Source organism: Herpailurus yagouaroundi, unplaced genomic scaffold (assembly GCF_014898765.1).
Source record: "Herpailurus yagouaroundi ecotype Mexico unplaced genomic scaffold, PumYag 207, whole genome shotgun sequence".
Taxonomy (NCBI): Eukaryota; Metazoa; Chordata; class Mammalia; order Carnivora; family Felidae; genus Herpailurus; species Herpailurus yagouaroundi.
The window spans coordinates 5113366-5134789 of NW_024412438.1; the positions used below are offsets into that span (position 1 = coordinate 5113366).

Sequence of the window (21424 nt, forward strand, 5' to 3'; positions counted from 1 at the left end):
GCGACAAGAAAGCTCCTCAGACTAGAGTTCTCTGGCTTTCCAACAGTCAACGCCCCGCCTATGCCCCCCCCCCCCCCCCCTTCCCCGCTCCCAAGCAGCTACGAGCACACTGACAGGAGGTGGACGGCAGGGAGGAGAAACGACAACCAATGCCTCCCAGCATGGCAGCCCCAGAGGGCTGGGGACAAATACAGAGGAAGTGGAGTATCCAGGTTTGCACTTAACGAAGGATGATGCTCTCGCCGGACGAGTTAACTCTGTAAACAAAGGGGCGACGGCGTGCCAGCAGCTGGATCGAGTGGGGAGAGCTCCCGTCGTCACGGAGAAGTGGAACGAAACCTCTCCCGCACGTCCTTAGCTACACCCACAAGTGCAAAGCAACGAGTAGTCCACAACCCCCGAGCAGTCTCGAGGGACTGAGAACAGTGCTGCAGGCCAGCACGGTTGTCACAGCCGGAGTCATCAACTAGCTGGTCACTAAAGACCCAATCAGCTCTCAAGCAGCCATGTGGCCCGGGGCCTTGGAAGCCACTTCCCTAAACCAACTCCAAACGCCACCTCTTTCTGCCTCTCACCATGACAGGACGCTCCAAGCCGTTTTCGTCCTTTCCCTCTGCTTCCGTCGGAGGCACAGGAAAGATCTGGGTGAAAAGTGAAGCGCCGTACTAAGCATGGGGAATCAGGGATTTTCGGCAAGTAACGTTCTTTACCATTCAATCAAAGGGCTGAAAACTGACGCTGCCTCCCCCTCTCCCACTTGATAAAATCACCGCGCCGAGAAGGCAACAGTTCTCCATCCTTTGGCTACGCTGGGGTTGGATTGAGAAGGCCCCCCTCCACCCTTCGTCCACAGCACAACATTGGCTCCTAGTGTCCAGAAAGACATGCACGGAAAGAACGCCAGAGTTAGCTAAAGAAATACCACAGTTTATTGAAGACTACAAATATTTTGTTACAAGGTGAAACTACATCCTTCCAGAAATCAAGAGCAACGGCAGGTGTGTGCATTGATGCTTCAGAGGCGCTGCACCGCTTGGACTCGGAATGGGTAAGACAGGGTCAGACACGTGGGGGAGAGGGAAACGGGGGCAGGGCAAGTTCAAAGCCCAGAAGGTATCCACCAACTCATTTCCCCAAGCCACGCAGGCCATGGCCTCAGCTCGGCAGGCTCTCCTCAGTGGTCTGGTTTCTGAAACAAGACTTCAGTGCAAATTTATACACACACACAAAACACAGCCCCCAGCCTTGGGCCAAATTAGCTCTCTGCCGTCCAGAAATGCTTGTAAGGGGGTGGATATTTTCTTCCTAAAAGGAATCAAATACATAAAAATAAATGAATTTAGAGGTTGATGAGGCACGGGATGACAAGAGCCCTCCGTGGGGTTGGGAACTGGGGCTTCTCAAAAGACTGTTACAGCGGATTTCTGAACTCTTAAGGTAGATAAGAGCCTTGGATTTCCAGAATCAGGTAATGCCATTCTCTTTTATTATCAATCACCTACCTCTTAAAATTCTCGAACCTGGTCCAGCTAAAACCTAAATCTAACGTTCTCAGAATGGGGCCGCGCCAAATCAGAAAGCTGACGTCCCCACCAAGGATTAGGGTGCACCTCACCCGGTGAGAGGGGCAGCCACGAGGAGCGGGGCATCTCAGGATTTCTCCAGGTTGAATCCGGACTCGCTCCAAGTGCTCCAACAGTTCAAAGCTCCATCTGGTTATTAGTTCCCAGACCTACTGCCCTCTGTGCTCAGCTCAGAGTTCCCCGATGACTGAAACCCTCGGGCAATTGACCCACCTGGGGCCCACACAGTGATGAAGAACACAGATGCAGCCCCCTCCAAACCACCATGACACCACACGTGAGCTTAGAATTTTGAAGAGCCCTCAATCCCAACTCTTTCAACTGCAAAATCCTCCTCCCCACATTCATCTACAAGTCACTGAAAAAAGCCGATGGCACTGTCCTCCACAAGTGGGGTACGGGCCTCACTAGAGGAGCAGGGGACAGACTAGTTATCTTTCAGGTCAGTTCCTACATCTCTGCCCTGCCATCAGATATGCAGACTTTGCCAAGAGACCAGCCATACAAACGGAGGACCCTCTCCCTCTGTTGAGCTCTCGCACCCCACACCTTTCTCTCCATACCCTAGGGCTCCCAGCTAGGGAACGAAAAGGGGCTGTGTGAGAAAAGCAGTGCTACCGAAAGGTTTAAGCCCAACCCACCGGGGCACACTGGCCAAGAACCCACCCAACGCTGCTGGGCAGTGATTCTCCTTGAGAACTACCGGGACCAGACGTTCTCACGCCTGTCCCCACTGACAGCACAGTAACGTCTTGGGGCCCCTTGTCCTGCGTCCCACCCGAAGTTTAGGCCAGCCAACACATTCTGACAGCCAATGCAGGCCCCGGGGCACTCCCATCGTGAGGGCTGGACACATGTTCCGACACCAAGCACGTCTGCTGGTGCCGCTCGGACACCCATGTCGGTCAAACGTGGACAACCCTACGTACAGATGCCAGCACGCACACCTCACCAACCCTGTTCTCTCAAGCACATCCTCCTCCCCCAAAACTCCTTTAGTCACATCCTGCAGAAACCACGGACAGCTGGGGTCGAGGGGTGCTTACCAGTGTTGTATCCGTGAGACCCATATCCACTTGGCTGTTGGAAAGGGGTGGCTGATGCGTTCACACTGACATTCACACCATGCTGCTTGGAAGAGGTAGGAGCCACCTGGAGAGCAACAGGGCCAGAAGGGAGGTGAGATAGTGACAGAAAACCGTCACCAACCTGTCCCAGGAACTAGGCACTCAGACGGCTATGGTCTTCAGGCAAGCTGACCACAGTCTGCTTAGTAAAATGGGTTCCCTACGGAGCTTTAGAAAATCTACCAGTGAAGTCAAGAAACGGTAGTTTGAAGGAAGGGCAAATGCCAAGTGGCAGGAGGGAATGAATGACAGTCTAGGGTCCAAAGCTGGACTGTATCATCTTCCCTCTTTAGAGAACTCTAAGAACAGGTCATCTCTATCCCAGTACCTCCAATTCCAGCCCCCACCTCTCCCAGGACAGAGGGGAATGGTTTATCCTCATCCATTATTAAAAAATCATTTAGCCATGAAGGCAGCTAGGATAGGGTCCAGGGGCTGGGCTTCTTCACCAAAAGGAAGCCAAACCCAGGTACTCACAGGGAACACAGCAGGCCCATACTGGAAGGTGCTGGGGAGGCCCGGAACCCCTGTGTAGTATGGCAGGCTGGTGTAACTGTAGCCAGGAGGCAGCGCCGGGTTCAGGAATGTCTGCTGCGTCGTGTGGTGAGTCTGCGTCTGGTTCTGTTGGGGTTGGGCCAAGGTTGTGGCCGGGGCTGGGGAGGAGGCATCCCCGCGGCCGAACTTCGTGAGGTCACCTATGACAGGAGAGAGTAAATATACCTGCTGTCTATTTCACCCCCGACCCCAGCGCACAATTACTTCTCCTGGTTTCCCAGGACTCCAGAAGACCTTGATTAAAGACTGTTAAAGGTCAATTCTTTGAATTACATTTTCTCTCTGGCTCCATTTGGCATTGCTGAGCACACACTCTGCACTGTGCTAGTCAAGCCTGATGTCAAATGCCTGGGCAACGATGTGGGAGACGGGCTCCCAGAGTAAAGCATGATTTTCAGCCCCACCCTCCCTGCCTTCCCGCTTTCCCTCCACAAGGAACACTCCATGCTGCACTCAGCAGACAAGGACAGGTCAAGGGAAATGATACGTCAAAGAGGTCAGGCATAAAAAGAAGGATCACAGCCTAGTGAGGCAACCAGATTGCCGCTGTGAGCAGGGAACAGGAGCAGAGACAAGCGGAGGAAGGCCATTTCAACCCCTGCACTTCCCGGAAAACACTGGAGAATGGCAGAGAAGCCTGTCAGGGGGTCATCTGGAACCACCGGGAGACAACAAAGTAGGACGAGAAGGAAATGTCCGTCTTCAGTAGCATCCCAAATCTACCAACCCGGATTCATCACATCTGTTCCAGACCTTCCGCCAAAGGTCTTCATTAAAGTGAGAACTGGGTCCCTGCTCGCCATTAACCAGGTTTTTGCCACCAGTCCCAGCACACACTCCTGTCATCTGCAACCCCCCCCCCCCAAGCCGTACCAGAGTAGGGGTTGCTGGCCAGGCTACCGTCCCTCCCCGTCAGCGGTGTGGTGGGCGTGGGAAATGGGATGCTGTAGTAATCCTAGAAGAGACAAAGGGCACAGACTGGATGCCACTCATCTGCTCAGCGCAAGGTGAGAAGCGGAATGTTGGGAGCACTGCATTTATCCAGCCGGCGAGCGAGCTGGCTGGAGCTGGTAAGAACTCCCCGTGACTCTTGCACACACTGTCCCCCTCGCCCGGCCACGGGCAGAGTCAGGCGAGGTCTACGGGTGTGCCCACCGGGAAACAGGTCGGGACCATCGGAACAATAATGCTCTCAAACCATTAGCTGTCGTCCCCAACAGTCCACTGCTACCAAGAAATAGATTCTCTTTCTGTAATTCAAAGTGTGTGACGTGTCAGAAAAAGCATCCAGAGAGCTCTAGTGTATTCTGAGCTATTTTTAAGGTTAAAATTTGTTTACTTTAAAGAGGTCACAACTGATGAAAAAAAAAGCTACCTGAGAGCTGACCCACTCCCCCAGTCCCTGATCTTGAATCAGGGTTTGCATCTGGACGTATAGGTTGGGAAAGGGCTAATGGGGGGGACTTATCAACTGAGCACCTGAAACAACCCCCTCAAGGCTGTAAGGTCGTTCTCTCCTCCTGCCCTAAGCACACACTCACCAAGGGGAATCTCGTCTGAAGCATCTGTAAGTCATCGTAACCATATACTTGCGGCTGGAAGACACAAGCATGTAACAGTGTTCACAGGGATTGGCTACCACAGAAGCCAGCCAAGGTGTCAAGGGACAAAGTCAGTCAACAGAACATCCATCCTCATTCTTAAGGAGAACAGAACATAGGTTACTTCCGGCAGTTCCCTTTAGGAAGAAAGAAGTGAAGTACAGACTGGGTGGTTTATGAAAGGTCTCGAAACTTGCCATGAGCCACATACCACCGATCCGACCCAGAGGCAGCGGTGGGGCAACAGGAGCCAGGTAGGAACGGCCGTCAAATACACAGCTTAAGACTCATCTCTTTCAGAAAGGATTCACATCTTACTTGTTTTCTCTAACGTATGGGGACTAAGACGTTATGCTGATTGTTAAAAAATGTGCAAACCATTATTGAACGTTTCCTGTGTATGATGCTCGCTTAGACACTTTGAGAGGCCAGAACGGGTGTCTTTTTAAACATTTCAAATAGCCTTTACCTTAATTGGCACCAAATCTATGAATTTGACAGAAGATACACCGGGACACAAAGCTACCACTTGTCAAACCACCTACTCTCCAGCAGTCCCAGATCAGGTCAGGGAGCTCTGTTCTTCCCAGGTCACAGCCAGCTGAGAACCCCACAGACAAGGACTCAATCCTACCCAAGAAAATAATTCTCTGAGAAACTGAAAGGGATTCCAGGTGGGCACTCTGGCCTTTAGCTTCCGAAGCCTAGAATTTGTTTCACACAGAGAAAATATACAATAGGAGGAGTGGCCTCCGTTTAGTCCTTCCCCTCTAGAAATGACGATTTTTGCCCCAAACTACGAAGATCAAAAACTGGTTTGCTTACATGCGACAACCACTCATTTATTCTCTATTTTAATTACAGTCTTCCACCCGAAGCCGGAGCTGTAAAGAGTAGCCACACCGTCTTCATCTTTTGCAGAAGCTGCTTCAGCCTCACTTACCGGGTAGGCGTGTAACAGCCCTGGAGCCATGATGTACGGATTAGGCAACAACGGCGGGACCCCAGGAGGGAGGTTGGGAGGAGCTTTTCCTAAAAGAGAGATCCCATTTTTACCCAGTCACACGATCACTCCTCTCCTCCATCCCAGAGGAATGCCGTCCACCTTCTACCTGAGGTCGTAGCGACCGAGCTCCGAGTCGAGGCTGTGACGGTGGAGTTGCTGCTGAGGCTGAGGCCTAAGCTGCTGCCGCTGTGGAGACTGGAGGAGACACTGACCACTGGGGGAGGCGCAGAGACCGTGCTGGACGTGGTGGAGAAAGTGCTGGAGGAAGAATGGAGGTTCGCCTCACTGTCCACGCTTGTGTGCTTCAAAAAGGGGGAGCAGTGGATGAGAAGAGGAAATAGCGATCAGCGAGACAGGTCAGGAGAGAGGCACAGCCCCTTCTGCAGGCGAGAGCACATCAGCCTCCCAATTAAAACGGCCGAGGGAGAGACCTGGGTGTCCTCCACCAAAGGAGTTGGAAGAAATCACGAAGTTTGCTCCGGCTGCCTGTTCCCCCAGACGCGGCGTCAGGCAGGGATCTAGTTAACAACACCGGCTGCACGCCCTCCCGTCAGAGCACATGCGGACAAACACGCCAGGAACCAATGCTGGCTGGCCAGCGAACAGTTCGGGTCAGGGAAATACAGCCTAGCCTTCTCTCCCACGTTCTCCTTCAGTAGTTCAGCAAGTTCTAATGAACTTAAACCAGAAACAGTATACCTGAGTAAAAAAGAGTCTTCTAGGGAAGCCTGAGCACTCCTCTTCCCCCGGGTTTCTGGCAAACTAGACACCTTTGCCCCAAATGGGTCTTCCTCACCGTCTCAGCTTAACCCCACAAATGCTTGTCCTAAATCACCATAGTGAACTTAATTCTCGGATCAAAAGCTTTCCTCTGGCCTTAACTTTCAGAGGATACCCGGACCCTGCTTATCTTCAGCAGCCCTGTCCAACATACCCCCCACCACGGAGTGAGAACGGCTGTACAGAGGCCCTCACAGGCTCTATCAGAGCCATGAAGCCCTGCACACCTCAGTGTTAAGAAGGAATAAAAAAAGGCAAAGCTTCAGGAGTCACGTCCAGGGCTTTGAGAATTGGCCCACAGCTCAGCAGTATCTCTAGGTTCTTCTGCCTCTCCTGCCTTCCAACATCCTTTTAGTCCATTCCTGCAACCTCAGATCAACGATCACTCCACCACCGCAAGAAGGGATTTCCAAGAATCTCTTCTCGGGAGTCTCGCCGCTAGACTCCTCTAAGTGTAAGAACACCGCCCTTCCTTTTCAGCTGCATCACACTTACCAAAAGAGTGGATGTAGAAGTGCGCCCAGAAGACGTGGATGATGAGAGGGTGTTCTGCTGCGTCGATAACGTGCTGCAAAGAAGAGGCAGCCATCAGTCACAGTGCTGTGGTGACTGACCTGGAGCTCCCATCAAGAACACTGACGAGGACGTGCGGCAGTGTATGGGACCAGGAAGACCGGAGACCGGGGGGAGCACCGTGGCCGGCCAGGGTGGGGAGCAGACACAGCGAGTGGGGCTGCTGAGAAGAGAGAACAGGCCTCTCTCTCCTACTCCACAACTTGCAGGTCGTGCCCGCTAACACGGCCCCTGGCAGGCAGCAGGGACAGGGCGGAAGCAGAGAACTCTACCTCTCCTCCCAACCCCAACATCCACCTGTGACCCGAATCACCTGCTGTGTTGTGTGGTGGGAGCATTTGCACTCTCCTCACCGTGGCTCAAGCCACCCAGGGGGGATGAGTGTTGACTGGCCGCTGTCAGCAAGGAGGCTGCGGACACCGTCTCGCTGAGAGGGGAGATGCCGGAAGTGGAAGGTGAGTCAGACTTCACTGCAGAGCCTGTAGCACCTGGAAATAAAGAATAATTATCTATCCCACCAGCGGAAAGGGAGGGTCTCTGAGAAGTGAACAGACGACTCCAGTCTCGGCCGTCCCCGAGACAAGAGAGAAAGTTATTTAATAAGGGACTACTGTGATTACATAGACTCTCTTATTATTTTAAATTTTTTGGACACTTATTTATTTTTGAGAGAGAGAGAGATGGACAAAGACAAAGCGTTGAGTGTGGGAGGGGCACAGAGAGAGGGAGACAGAATCCGAAGCAGGCTCCAGGCTCTGAGCTGTTAGCACAGAGCCTGACACGAGGCTTGAACCAATGAATCGTGAGATCATGACCTGAGCCGAAGTCAGGACACTTGACCGATTGAACCACCCAGGTGCCCCTAGACTCTCTTATTTCCAACATTTCAGAGCACTGATCTCACTTATCCAGTGAAGGGAACCGAGGGTACCATCACTCTTCTAAGTCAGAGAGCCCTGAGACACGTCTGAGAGAAAACAGCAGGGCAGGACCACACGAAGACTGTGACCAGAGAAGCCAGGGTGCTTCCCACTATGATCGAAGAAACGCAAACATATGAAAAGGAGAGGAAAACCACTACAACATAGAGGAAAAAGCCTCACCTTCAACAGATTGCGTGGTCTGTAACTGTGTGGCCTGCACAGAGCTGAAGCCATTCTGGAACAAAAAACAGAAGAGTAAAAAACAAACTCAAGTGCAAAGTCGAGTTAGCACAGACTCAGCTTAACTTCAACCAACAAATCTTTCAGAGACATTCTGTACGCTAACCAAAGGATTAACATAATGCAGACGATCTAAACAAAACGAATTTAAAATGGCAACAAGATAGACCAACCCCGTGTGACCCAAAGCAACAGAAGGCAGCGCCCCCGAACCGCTCAAGAGATCCCAAACCCAGAAGAGACACAGGAAAGGCCTGGGGGTCCCTGGGGGAGGTTGGGGAAGGAGGACCGTTCAGCCCAAGCACCCACTGTTCTGGCTGCACGGGACTGTCAGTCCGCTCCAGAGCACCTCTGGCATATGCTGTCCCCCCCCCCGGGCCGAGACACGGCAAGGTGTCTATCGATACAGACCCAGAAGTCCAGCACTCAGATCTTCGCGAGAGAGAAAACAAGTACTTGACATTGATCCTACGACAAAGAACGAATCTCTAGTGCTGGCTTTAGTTTTCTGACTATGAATCTCCAGGCTTGCTGCAAAGAACTTTTTTATTTCTCCAACCACAGAAATGTGTTTTTTTCAGCTTCTCGGTCAGTACTTCTGTGGCATCCCAGCACCATTTGTCAAGAAGGGAAACACTAACACTGGAGACACTTTGCCCAATATTGTCTTAAACAGCACCCAGGGACTCTCAAAGCCACACTACCTTTGCCTGAGTCAGGTCCTTTTGGGGTGATGAGGAGATGGAGCTGGGGTACCGTCGAGTCTGTGTGGACCTCTGTTCATACAGAGGGCCCTGAGCATTATTTGGGGAGGTATAGGTTGTCGACTGAATTGGACCGCTCTGATAACCGGACTCCTGACTCTGGTTAGATGAAATTGTAGATGAAGATTCACTGTGGGGAGCGCAGAAGGAAAATCTCAGAAAACCAAAACAGAACAGATCCATGGATACTAAGGACATGCTGGAGACCTACTAGAGTAAGTTGATTATAATCAAAAGGAAAATTCCCAGCAGCAAATAAAAGACAATTTTCTCTTGACAGCAATAGGAATTTCCACATCCTACAGAGTCAGGGGTCTGAACTCAAACTGCTCGCCCACATTCTGTCTTAAGAGAAAGAGGCAAAAGCAGAAAGGATAGACTTTTTTGATCCTCCTGATATATCCTAACATGAACCCTAAGCACAGGGAAAGTCCTCTGTTTCTCACATTCATTTTAAGGAATTCTGAGTTCCTGGCTCTGTCAGAAACCCTATTAAATATAAGGTACTGGGTAGAAACTCTGAGAAAATCTATGAAAATATTCACATGACTTAACGGCAATTATAATCCAATAGATTAGGCAAGGGCCTGATGCTTATATTTTTAAATTCAAGGGACTGAAGAAAGTAGCCTAGTCCCTTAAACTCTGCCAGAACTTTTTCTTTAAATATTTATTTATTTTAAAAGAGAGAGAGCACACGTGCACACAAGGCAGGGGCGGTGTGGGCAGAAAGAGAGGGAGAGAGAATCCCAAGCAGGCTGCGCGCTGTCAGCTGACGAGGGGCTTGACTTCACCAATCGTGAGAACATGACCTGAGCCGAAATGAAGAGTCGGATGCTCAACTGACCGAGCTGCCCAGGTGCCCCATCCTCCAGGGTTTTCTATTGCTTACGTTGGCCCTTCGTGACACTTACCAGAGAAGGTAGGAAAGGCTCTTTTTTACTTGTGTCATCTATTGATGCTACTACCTCTTTCTTAGGAGGCCAGAGTCCTACCCTTCATATGCATAAGGCCCACACCAAAGGACCAAAGATGTCAAAAGCATTTTTAGCCAGATGCCAAGGTCCTCCTGTTAGAGGTGCTATACACACCTCTTAAGAACTGGGCGTGGGGATGCCTGGGAGGCTCAGCCAGTTGTGCGTCCGACTCTTGATTTTGGCTCAGGTCATGATCTCATGGTTCAAGAGTTCCAGCGTGGAGCCTGCTTCGAATTTTTCTCTTTCCCTGCCCTGCCCCCCAGCCCCCCCACCCCCCAACCAAGGAATAGCACACGGACATGTGCTCTCTCTAATAAAAACTTAAAAACAAAAACAAAGTGGTGGATGCTTCTGTTAAAAAACCAAAAAAACAAAAAACAAGAACTAGGCGTGGACACTCCAGAAGTATGCAAGAGGTATATTTCCATCTGTTTAGTGTTACAGATAATCTTAGTAACAGTATTTTGAAATGCTTAACAAAATGCTACAATCAGCTACTTTTCCTTCAATCAGAGGCTTGGGCCTCTTTGGAGTTCTAGGAATCGGCAAGAGACAGAAAAAGTGGTAAAAGCCTGACAAAAAAAGTCTTGATTGAGGTTTCCCCTCTACCTGGCTGTGCTGGTATAGAGGCTACTTGGAGCCTGGCTTGAAGAGGCGCTCGTGGTGGGGGTGGACTCGTAATCAGAAAGGACAGGCTCTGACCCAAACTGCAATGCCCCAAACTGCAGGTTTAGCCCTGAGATATCTGCTGAGCCAGGCATCTCCACAGCCAGAGCAGGAATCTGTAACGAGAAGGTAATGGTTTTATTACAATCTTACTATAAGACTGATAAAAAAAAAAAACCTGTTTCAAATTTGCAAACTATCCCCTCACGATCTTGATTCCCAAATCCCGCATCCCCTTTGCCCTAAAATGACACCCATCACAAAGTTCAAGTACCTTAGAAGTCAAGGAGGCCTTTTTCTTCTGCTGTTTCAATTTCTGCTGAGCCGGCTGAGGGCTGGAGGACTGGTTATCTGAAGACCCGGGAGACATCTGTGGGGCCGAGGTGGATTTGCTCGGCAGAGGAGAAGAGGGCGGTGGAGGTGCAGCGGTGGAGGTGGCCACCGTGGGCGGCTTCTCCTGAAGGAACACCTCCATCATGGCTGAAGACGGCGTGAAAGCCTGGCGTTTGCTGAAGGGGCTGTGTACTGTGGAATCGTCCGGGTTCTTCAAATCTGCACGGAGAGTCCCGGTATGTATGGGGTCAGGGATGCTGATGAACGTCAGTGAAACGCTATTATTCTCTCTCGAGCCATAAACAAGGCCCTCGAGAATCAGTACGTCACATAAACAAGTCCTCATCTAGGACTCACTCTCACTTCTAAAAGTGACAATCACACATCGTATCTGTTCTAAGTACAGCCTAATCAAATCAGCACTATTAGCCTGCTTGTGTAAGACAGGAACCTACAAACTGTCCATGTTTAGAGCGGAAGGTCCTACATAATGCCAAGCCCACAAACCTCCTAAGACAACGTTTTTTCAAACACTGAAGACCAATCTAGGGAGAGTCCAAACACTCCGTGGTCAACAGAAGACTGCAACTACGATGTAAATGTCTAAACTCGGTTAAAGAGACACCGAGCCTCAAACTTTTTACTACTTCCTAGCTTTCTGAACTCAGCCTGTGTGACTAGAGGGTATCAGTCATGGGAAACTAGCCAGGTGGCTGTCCTTCTCCTGACTTCAAGAAACATTCTCCACCCCTGACTCCTGCAAGCTCCTGGTGGTAATGTTCCAACACGTCACTTTCCACCCTTCTCACCGTACTGCACCAGCGATGGAGACTGTGAGGCGGAGCCCATGTCCCAAGAGGAGGTGGCGGTGGTTCCAGGCTGAGAATGCTGTGCCGCCAGCTGGGCCAGGGCCTGAGCAGTCTTGAACTGCTCCAAGAACTGAGAGCCCGTGGTGCTGCCACCTTTGGCTTCGCCGACATCGCCAAACCCTTTCCCCAACATGCTCACCTGCAGACCGACACAGAGAGGGATGAGAGAGACCTACGGCAAGCAGATGTGCTCACCACTTGGAAACACTTGGAAAGTCACTCAGACACAGGGGGAGCCAGAAGAGACCCGACAAGTAAAGAATATCACCAGACTGAGTACACAGTCTAGTCCATTAGAGCACAGTCTCTGGAGTCAGACTGCCTAGGTCCAAATCCTGGCTATGTAATTGTGGAAAAACCTATTTGTGATTTCTCTGTACTTCATTTTCCTCACCTGAAAGCAAATGAAAATAGTATTGCATAAAGCTGTAGGGGGATGAAATAATGTATTAAAGCATTTAATATGTGTATGGTACCTAATAAGCATCATTAAAACTTACACCATTACTTCCTCTCTCCTCAGGTATAAAGATCTAATGACTGATGGAATTTTCCTCCTTTAAAAATTTTTTTTTATTTTTTTGTAAGTTTTTTTTTTCAAATGCTTATTTATTTATTTTGAGAGAGCAGCAGGGGAAAGGGAGAGGGAGAGAGAATCCCAAGCAGGCTCCACACTCAGCATGGAACCCAATGTAAGGCTCGATCTCACAACATGACCTGAGCCCAAATCAAAAGTCGGACACAACCAATTGAGCTACCCAGGCACCCCGGAATTTTTTTCCTTTTAAAGGTTTACATCAGGCATCCAGGTGGCTCAGTTGTTAAGCATCTGACCTCAGCTCAGGTCATGATCTCACGGGTCATGAGTTCGAGCCCTATGTCGGGTGAGCAAGAGCCCCACTTCAGACAAACACAAACCCTACTTCGGGTGAGCCCTGCTTCTCTCTTTCTCCCTCTGCCCCTCACTCACTTGCACACGCACACTCTCAAAAATAAGTAAATAAAAAGGCTTACATCAACCAGTATCTGATTATTTTTTTAAACTGTTTTTTAATGTTTGTTTATTTTTGAGAGAGAGACAGAGTGTGAATGGGGTAGGGGCAGAGAGAGAGGGAGACACAGAATCCAAACCAGGCTCCAGGGTCCGAGCTGTCAGCACAGAGCCCAACGTGGGGGGCTCAAACCGACGAACTGTGAGGTCATGATCTAAGCTGAAGTCAGACACTTAACTGCCCAGGCTCTCCAAGCAGTACTTGATTACTAAATTAATACGAAGGCTAATATGAAATTTCAGTTCAGCCATTAAGGCTCATTTTGCCCCTTCCACTAAACAGCTCAAAAGTAACAAGGAGAGCTAACCGGAGCCTCACTTCAAGACAAAGAAAAGAAAGCTAAGGGCCTGTCAACATCTCTGCACCACACAATCAAATAATGAGTCCGTATGATTCATTTTCTCTGTGTGTATCCAAGTTCTATAGGACAATCACGAATAAGAAAACAAAATTTACCCTTATGCTTTTGGGGGATTTCCCCCACTCCCTACTGCTAGGTAAGACCGCCAGCCTAGTCCAGCAGATGAACCACATGGCCTTGACTACTCCAAAACATCTTCAGGGAGATTCGGTCTAGTTTCCCTTAGGTTCTTATTCAACCATATCCTTCCTCATCACCATCAATGAGCAGCGCTCTCTTAAACGAAAGCAATCAGTCCAACTCAAGGGAAGACATTTTTCCCACTTCAGTCTATGTCACAAAATTATACGAACAAAAACACAAACACCTGAAGTTGAGTTAAAAGTATAGGACTATGGCAGGGAGATGATCCCACATGGTAACGATTATCAGATATTCTACAAGTGCAAAACTTTAAAGATACAGCATACTATGTAATGTCCGTGTATAGGGAGCTCCTATGTTATTTATATTAAAATTTTGTTTTACATCTATTAAATTTTAGGGAAAATTGGTTCTCTAATGTTTCTTTCTTTTTTTTTTTTTTTTAAGAGAGAAAAAACACAAGCAGGGGAGAGGGGCAGAGGGAGAAAGAATCTTAAGCAGGCTCCATGCTCAGCACAGAGCCTGACATGAGGCTTGATCCCACGACACTGCAATCAGGACCTGAGCCAAAACCAAGAGTTGGACGCTCAACTGAGCGAGCCACCTAGGCGCCCAAGCATCTGACTCTTGATAGCAGCTCAGGTTGTGATCTCAAAGTCATGGGATCGAGCCCAACACTGAGCTCTGCAATGACAGTGTGGAGCCTGCTTGGAGTCTCCCTCTCTCTCTGCTCCTCCCTGCACACTTGTGTGCACTTTCTCTCAAAATAAACAGACATTAAAAAATAATAAAAATGAAGTAATCGTTATCATCCTACTACTGGAAAAATAAAATTATATGCAAAAAGAAAAAAAGAGAAAGTTTTTCTTATGATTTGTTAGAAAAAACACTGGTCCTTGCATCACTGTTGACCCTTAAATGATTCCTTTGCTTTGGTCGTTAACGAACGACCTTGAATTTCTTAACTGAGTCAACAATTCACATGCCTGAAGTACTCTAGGTGTTAATAACTAATACCACTGCTGCTCCCCCATTTGTGTGGCCTTATCCACAATCTTATTGCATATTCCTACAGCCCTGTATGGCAGGCAGAGCAAGCGCTCTTATCCCCACCTACAGAGAAGGGGAGGGGCAGCTAGTAAGCAGAAACATTCAGTAAAACCCCAAGTTTTTGGAAGCTGCTATCGAGAAAGAAGCAAGTGCTACAACTTCCCATCAAAGTTTAACTAGAATTGAAAAAGGATTAAAATCTGATGTCATTTTTTTTCCTCTTCAACAGCAAATTAACACTTGGCACAGTGAGTGTCTGGTAAGTGATATGGACTCACTTTTAAAGGAAGATTCAGTCTGTCCAAAACTAAGTCCTCCTACTGCACAGCACCCTACTACCCAACTCTGTGTCCCTACCACCAAGGCTACTTAGTGCGGGCTACTTAAGGCTACTTAAAGGGGATGTTTTACCCCACCCCAAACCTGTCACCGGAAGGGAGTACTCCATGTACGTGCTGGAGTTAAAGGGCACTGGGTCTCTTACTTACCATACTGTGATGAGAGAATGAGTTTCCTGAAGCAGGCTGTGTTATGGCGCTCTGCTTTGAATTACTGAACACCAGAGGCTGCGCAAGAGAAGGAGCCTGAGATGGATCCAGATTAGAGGAATCATTCTCCATTGAAGATGGTGTCTTCCCCAACAGAACAGCAAGGTCGATTCTAGTGGAGAGACAGAATATACTCATGAATAATGACAGAACATTCTAGCATTCCCAACTCCCAGAGTATGGTCAGATCAAAATAAAGTCACTCATCAAAAACACAAAGACCAGAAATGCTTAATTGACCAAAATAAATGATGTGTAAGAACCACTACAGGATCTAGCTGTGTTCTAATGGCACTGTCAACCAGAATGTTAAATATTTCAATTTAGTTACATTAATTTAATGGAATAGCAAATGTTAGTTTTAATGCAACAGCTTCACATTTGGGCCAAAATTTACAAAATTTTTAATGAAAAATTTTTTTTTTTTTAACGTTTATTTCTTTTTGAGACAGAGACAGAGCATGAACGGGGGAGGGTCAGAGAGAGAGGGAGACACAGAATCGGAAGCAGGCTCCAGGCTCCGAGCCATCAGCCCAGAGCCCGACGCGGGGCTCGAACTCACGGACCGTGAGATCGTGACCTGAGCCGAAGTCGGACGCTCAACCGACTGAGACACCCAGGCGCCCCATGAATATTTTAATAATGAATACCTGCCATTACCAATACCTAATACACAAAAACTTGCCAGAGCGCCGGCACCTTCAAGTATCTTTGGAATTGACCCCCCAACTTCCATAGAACTTCCCAAGTCACCTGTGGTCTAAAAGGAGCACACGTATAGTTCCGCTTTGCCTCTAGTTCTCAGCACAGAGCTCCTAAAACCCTTAAAATTTCCTAAGTGTCTCTTGTTATTCATAATGAGCCTCTTTCAACCAAAGTCCACACTAACGAGGTTACTCAGGGTGGGAGCCCCAACCCCCCCACAGCTGCAGGAAGTGGGCTGCCACCAGGAATACCAGCAATGGGATTAGAGGGTTAGAACTTTCAGCCCCAGCACTCTCTCTTTACCCACTTCTAGAATCAGAACGAGCTTGGAGACTGCCTTCGACAGCCAATGGCTTAGTCAATCAGGCCTATCTAAGTAATGAAACTTTGATTAAAACTCTAGAACAGGATGGGGCGCCTGGGTGGCGCAGTCGGTTAAGCGTCCGACTTCAGCCAGGTCACGATCTCGCGGTCCGTGAGTTCGAGCCCCGTGTCGGGCTCTGGGCTGACGGCTCAGAGCCTGGAGCCTGTTTCCGATTCTGTGTCTCCCTCTCTCTCTGCCCCTCCCCCGTTCATGCTCCGTCTCTCTCTGTCCCAAAAATAAATACAAACGTTGAAAGAAAAAAAAAAATTAAAAAAAAAACAACAACAACTCTAGAACAGGGAGATTCAGTGAGCTTCTGGGTTAGTGGATGCACTGAATGTTGATGAATGTACTGGGAAGGCACCCCACCCCCTGCCCCGTGTGTGCATCTCTTCCAACTGGCCACTGTACCTGAGTACTGGTTATAACAAACCAGTTATGGCAAGTAACTCTTCCCTGGGTTCCGAGTCATTATAGCAGATTTCTGAACCTAAGCAGGGGGTGAGGGGTGGGGTAGGCTGTGAGAATCCCCAAATCTGCAGTCAGCCAGGCAGAAGGGTGTGGGCAGCCTGGGCACTCAACTGCAGTGGACCTCACACCTCGGAAGCAAGGGCAGTCTTCTGGGATGGAGGCATCAATCAGGGTCTGTGCTAACTCTGGCAAGTGGCAGAACTGAACTGAATTACTAAATACTTTGTTGGTGTTCAGAGAATTGAAGGACTGATGTCAGTAAAATGAGATACTGGTGTCAGAAAAACAACACACATCGCCTCTGATGCCCCTAATGTCCTATTCCTAGCACGCTTCGGGCTTCTGAGTTATCAGCTATCATACCCAGGTCTAGAAATAATCCAAGAGGCTTTCTGGGAATAAAAATATTCCTAGTAAGTGTACCTCCCTCTACTAACCCCAATAACTAAGGTTCAAGTTCTAAAAAATTCATTAGCCAGATCCTAGGGGAAAAATGACCGTTTTACTCAGTAGGCTTGGCAGACAAAGATCATTATTATAAAGCAAGAGAAGCAGCTACTGAACAGTTCTGCAAACTGAAATAAATGAAAACATTCCCATGTTTAACTTTACCTTACTACCAGACAAGCTCAATCGTGCTAAGTTTTAATTCAGGTTGACCTATATAATTAAAGGGGCTATTTTGGAAAGAATCATCTTTAAAATTGTAAAATATGGACTCCCATTCAGTAGACCAACTCTTATAACCCGATCAGCCTCACATGCTTGCTTCCCGTTACTGCCAGCACCATGGGAGCTCGAGAAGGCCCACTGCTGCTCTTCCTTACAGCCCCTTCTCACCAGGCCCATTTGGGAAAGGACACTGAACTTTACCACACACTTGCCTCTGACCAGCAGTGATTGTCACATTCTCCGCAGGCAGAGGCACTGAAGACACATTAGAGGCAGTGAAGATCTTGGTCTCAGAAAGCTGGAAAACAGAAGGATTAGTCACTTCTGGTGTTAAGTGGACTACAGTCAGAAACCTGGCTCAGGTAAGGGGAACTTAACACCAAGGAAAAGGGAAAACGCTCAGAAGAGAAAACCACCTAGCCGGAGGAACCTACATGGACTGACCTCCATTACCCTTCTAGATATGACGTTATCAAAAGTGTAAAATCAAGAAACCCTATGAAATACAATGGGAGTCACATGATATGCACACTGAACTTACAGAAAACTGAATACACATGCTACAAAAAAGAGAGAAAGCCCTTTTATACTTTCCCATTAGAGTTCCCAACTCACACCCTTACCCAAACCAAACTTTATCTTCCACTGCTCCTCTCAAAGAAAGAAAGGTTACGGCCAAGACAAAGACAAAATGAAAGAAATTCATTCCTGGCTTTTGAGCAGTAAGGACCCAAGTGCTGGTGAATTAGGGTCTCTGTAGGGATGATTTCAACTATATGCAATTTTTGCCTTAATAGTGACTTTATTACACCTACCCTTTGCATTCTAAGACCCTAAAATTAGGTAAACAATTGTAGGGAATAACTCATTCCACCATTCAAAACCTGCTTTGGTTTTGTTTTCACTTTTTGACTAAAATCTCTTCTCCAAAAATAGGGAATCCACTTCCCCAAATATATCATTCTCTGAAAGTTGCTTAAACAGACCAAACCAAATCCTAGAAAGTATTCAGGAGGCAGTCTAGCTGCTCAGTTACAACAGAAAAGAAATCATCCTCTAATGCTGATGCATCTGAAATTTTAAACACTCAGGTCTGGCAAACCCAAAGTTTGGTCACCATGTCACCATAAAAGCTGCCTTGCCTAAATATATATAAGTATAGAAAGCAGACTGAAAAAATGTTAAAACAGGATTTAATCCATGATCACTGAAAACTACAATTCACAACAAAATCCTGACTGTGACCAAGAACGAGCAGAATTCTTTTACTCAAGTGCTACTCCACTGAGCTCAGAGTGCTGGCTTATGTGCCACCTCTGTGACACCCATGACTGAGCTGTCCACGTTGAGTCACGCTGGAAGATCTATACTTTCATCTCAACTATGAAGCTGGGCTTCAGAACCAACCAGATTGTGAATTCGAGGACGCGGTACTCTCTCACTTCGCACCCACCTCTAAGCCAATCACAGGACCAAACACCAGTGCCCGAATAGGAACTAAATAGCCGAACTGGCTCAAGAGAAGTCATGGGCCACCAGCAGCTGTTACTCAAGGCACTACCTGCCTAACTCCATTTCTGGTGCTCTACCCAACCACCATCTCTTGCTGGGATAAATCCGACAATCAGATATTGGACTTACACAGGTGCACTTGCCCTTTCCATAGTCTGGTTCCATAGAGTTCTGTTCATGCCCAGTCTCCTTCATATAACATATGTGAAATGTTCTGGCTCAGAACACTATTTTGGATGTAAAAGTTTTGGGTCAGAATCTTAAGGGTGAATTTTGAAGGGGTAGAAATATACCCATTTTCTATCCCTAAACACCACTAAGGGATAGAAAGCACTAGTGAGGAGTGACCCAGGAATACCTACGTCTTCATTCCAGTCTTCAGTCCCCCACTCCTCTGCCGCGGTCCTCCACGCACCTGGCAATAAAGGAAAAACAGTGAAGTAACTTAAGTGCCAGTACCCAGCATGTGCAAAAACACTAATGTATTAAAATAGTTCCGGCAGCCGAAAGAGTAACCAGATTTTAGTAATCAGAAGAGATTCCTAGGTTCCAGGGGGGAGGAAAAGACTATTTAGAAAGGGATACGTCAGAAGACCAGGGTTTTTCATAAGATTATGACTTCACACCTACTTCCAGGCTTTGTTACACAGCTTTAACAGCAGAGATAGTGGGGAATGGGGGAGCGAGGGGCAACAGGTCCAATGCTCCAGGCAACCTCTTAAAAGACCCCTCAAGCCCTCTGCCTTAGTGGTCAACTCAAGTGACAGCAGCAGCCAATTTACACCAGAACGTACACTACGCCTTCTCACCTGGTAGGAGACAGCACGATGGGCAGAGAGAGAGTGGCGGTGACGGGGGGGAACACGAATGGCTGCCATGTGGCAGTGGAAGGGCAGCGGAAGACAGGCTTCCAAACTGCGGGCACTGACAACTACTGCTATCAGAACTCAATGTAAAAATGCATATTCAGCAGAAGTCAAGTGTATCGATCTCACTGGTCAAACCGTAAGAAACCCTCATGAGTCTGTTCTTTTCCACGCCTTTTCAGAAGACATTGGACAAAACTGAAAAAGCAAACATGTCTGTTATTATCCTAGTCCTAATCCTACAGAACGTGACCTCTAACCTGCCAAGGGCACAGCGCAGACAACGCAGTCGTATACTCGCCCCGTGTTGGTCATAACAAAGTCAGGATGGTTTCTATAGGAAAGTTCCATCAGCAGTAAAACCACCTTCCACACTCCCCTTGTTTTGCTTCATGTGTACGTATATCCTCAGAAAAGGAAACTGTTCTACGAGAAGCAGGATTCTTCCCTTCAGCTGAAGGACCACAGTAAGAAGTAACACCTGACTACTGCAAAGGACAAGAACACTCCTTATTTTCTTCTCTAAAACAACAGTACATGTTGATCAATTCTTCAAGCCTTCTCTCCAAATGGAGAAAACTTCTTTTAAGAATTACAGTCTGGGGCTCCTGGGTGGCTCAGTGGGTTGGGAGTCCGATTTCGGCTCAGGTCATGATCTCGCAGTTCACAAGTTTGAGCCCCTCATCAGGCTCTGTGCTGATGGCTCGGAGCCTGGAGCCTGTTTCAGGTTCTGTCTCCCTCTTTCTGCCCCTCCCACACTTGCTCATGCACACTCTCCCTCTCTCAGAAATAAACATTAAAAAATTTTAAGAAAAAGAAAAAAGAATGAAAATCTGGCATTCAGATATTCACTGTCACCGAAGAGAAATATTCTAATACCTATATTCCCATATGAAATTCTTCTAGGGGCCCCTGGTAGGCTCAGTCAGTACAACATGAGATTCCTCATCTCAGGATTGAGTTCAAAGCCCTACATTGGGTGTGGAGATTTCTTAAAAATAAAATCTTTAGAACCCTATTTCATAAAGAAAAAGACAGTCATTATAATGCTTCTTCCAGGACCACTTATAACCGCACAAGGGAAATTCCGAACCACTTAATAATGGCAACGTTCTCCAAATCACACTAAAGTCCAATTTCAGTTCAGACAAATTACAAACCATATTCTTCTCTCCCTCTTTGGTGACACTACTCTTCCTCTCCGTTGACATCCAACCTGCCTTGGATAAATGGAACCCAAGATCTGGGTTAACACATATACATAATCCTGGAGTTGGAAGTGACCTGAGAAGTTATCTCCTATTGACGGGCTCTCTGTCAAGGCAGCAATGTTCTCCTGCACTCTCGTGACTAGTCTAAGACGCAAAGGAAGAATGCAGATGCCTACTTGATCCAAGACAAGATGCACAGTCATGGCCAAGAAGGCTGTACTGAAAAGGCACGAAAGAACAGTAGGAGTGCTAAGGCTCTGAGCGATAGGTAAGGGTTTCCATTCTGTCAGCAGAAAGCAGTCAATGTAAATGTTAAATAGTCATTAAATGATCAAAAATTTTTAAGAAAAAACAGGCACAGAATATGAGAAAAAAAGGCAGAAAAAGAAAACAAAAAAAGCAGGGAAACAGAAAAATGACATATCCACAGATATTCCAATTCATAAAAATCTATAAAAATATCCGGGGTAG

At 47.8% G+C, this 21424-nt stretch overlaps 1 protein-coding gene and 1 non-coding gene across 32 annotated transcripts in view; both read right to left on the bottom strand.

Moving 5' to 3' along the window:
* The window catches only part of UBAP2L (ubiquitin associated protein 2 like), a 40478-nt gene that overhangs the window by 5025 nt on the left and 14029 nt on the right, over window positions 1-21424 (bottom strand). For 27 of the 31 annotated variants that reach the window (XM_040452813.1, XM_040452809.1, XM_040452812.1 and 24 more), the window contains 16 exons: window positions 19239-19291; window positions 17577-17662; window positions 15093-15264; window positions 11938-12136; window positions 11070-11347; window positions 10739-10911; window positions 9093-9282; window positions 8329-8383; window positions 7539-7713; window positions 7148-7220; window positions 5979-6174; window positions 5810-5898; window positions 4807-4860; window positions 4139-4220; window positions 3188-3405; window positions 2630-2735 (listed from right to left, as the gene is read on the bottom strand). In XM_040452813.1, coding sequence (XP_040308747.1) covers window positions 2630-2735; window positions 3188-3405; window positions 4139-4220; window positions 4807-4860; window positions 5810-5898; window positions 5979-6174; window positions 7148-7220; window positions 7539-7713; window positions 8329-8383; window positions 9093-9282; window positions 10739-10911; window positions 11070-11347; window positions 11938-12136; window positions 15093-15264; window positions 17577-17662; window positions 19239-19291 — 2199 coding nt within the window. Of the gene's footprint in view, window positions 1-906; window positions 1306-2629; window positions 2736-3187; window positions 3406-4138; window positions 4221-4806; window positions 4861-5809; window positions 5899-5978; window positions 6175-7147; window positions 7221-7538; window positions 7714-8328; window positions 8384-9092; window positions 9283-10738; window positions 10912-11069; window positions 11348-11937; window positions 12137-15092; window positions 15265-17576; window positions 17663-19238; window positions 19292-21424 lie in introns of those variants that run through there. The other 4 variants (XM_040452817.1, XM_040452816.1, XM_040452815.1 and 1 more) reach the window with 1 other exon arrangement.
* LOC121015716 (small nucleolar RNA SNORA58) lies at window positions 4283-4418 on the bottom strand. The gene has a single exon (XR_005783939.1). It is a non-coding gene; the product is annotated as a small nucleolar RNA SNORA58 (small nucleolar RNA).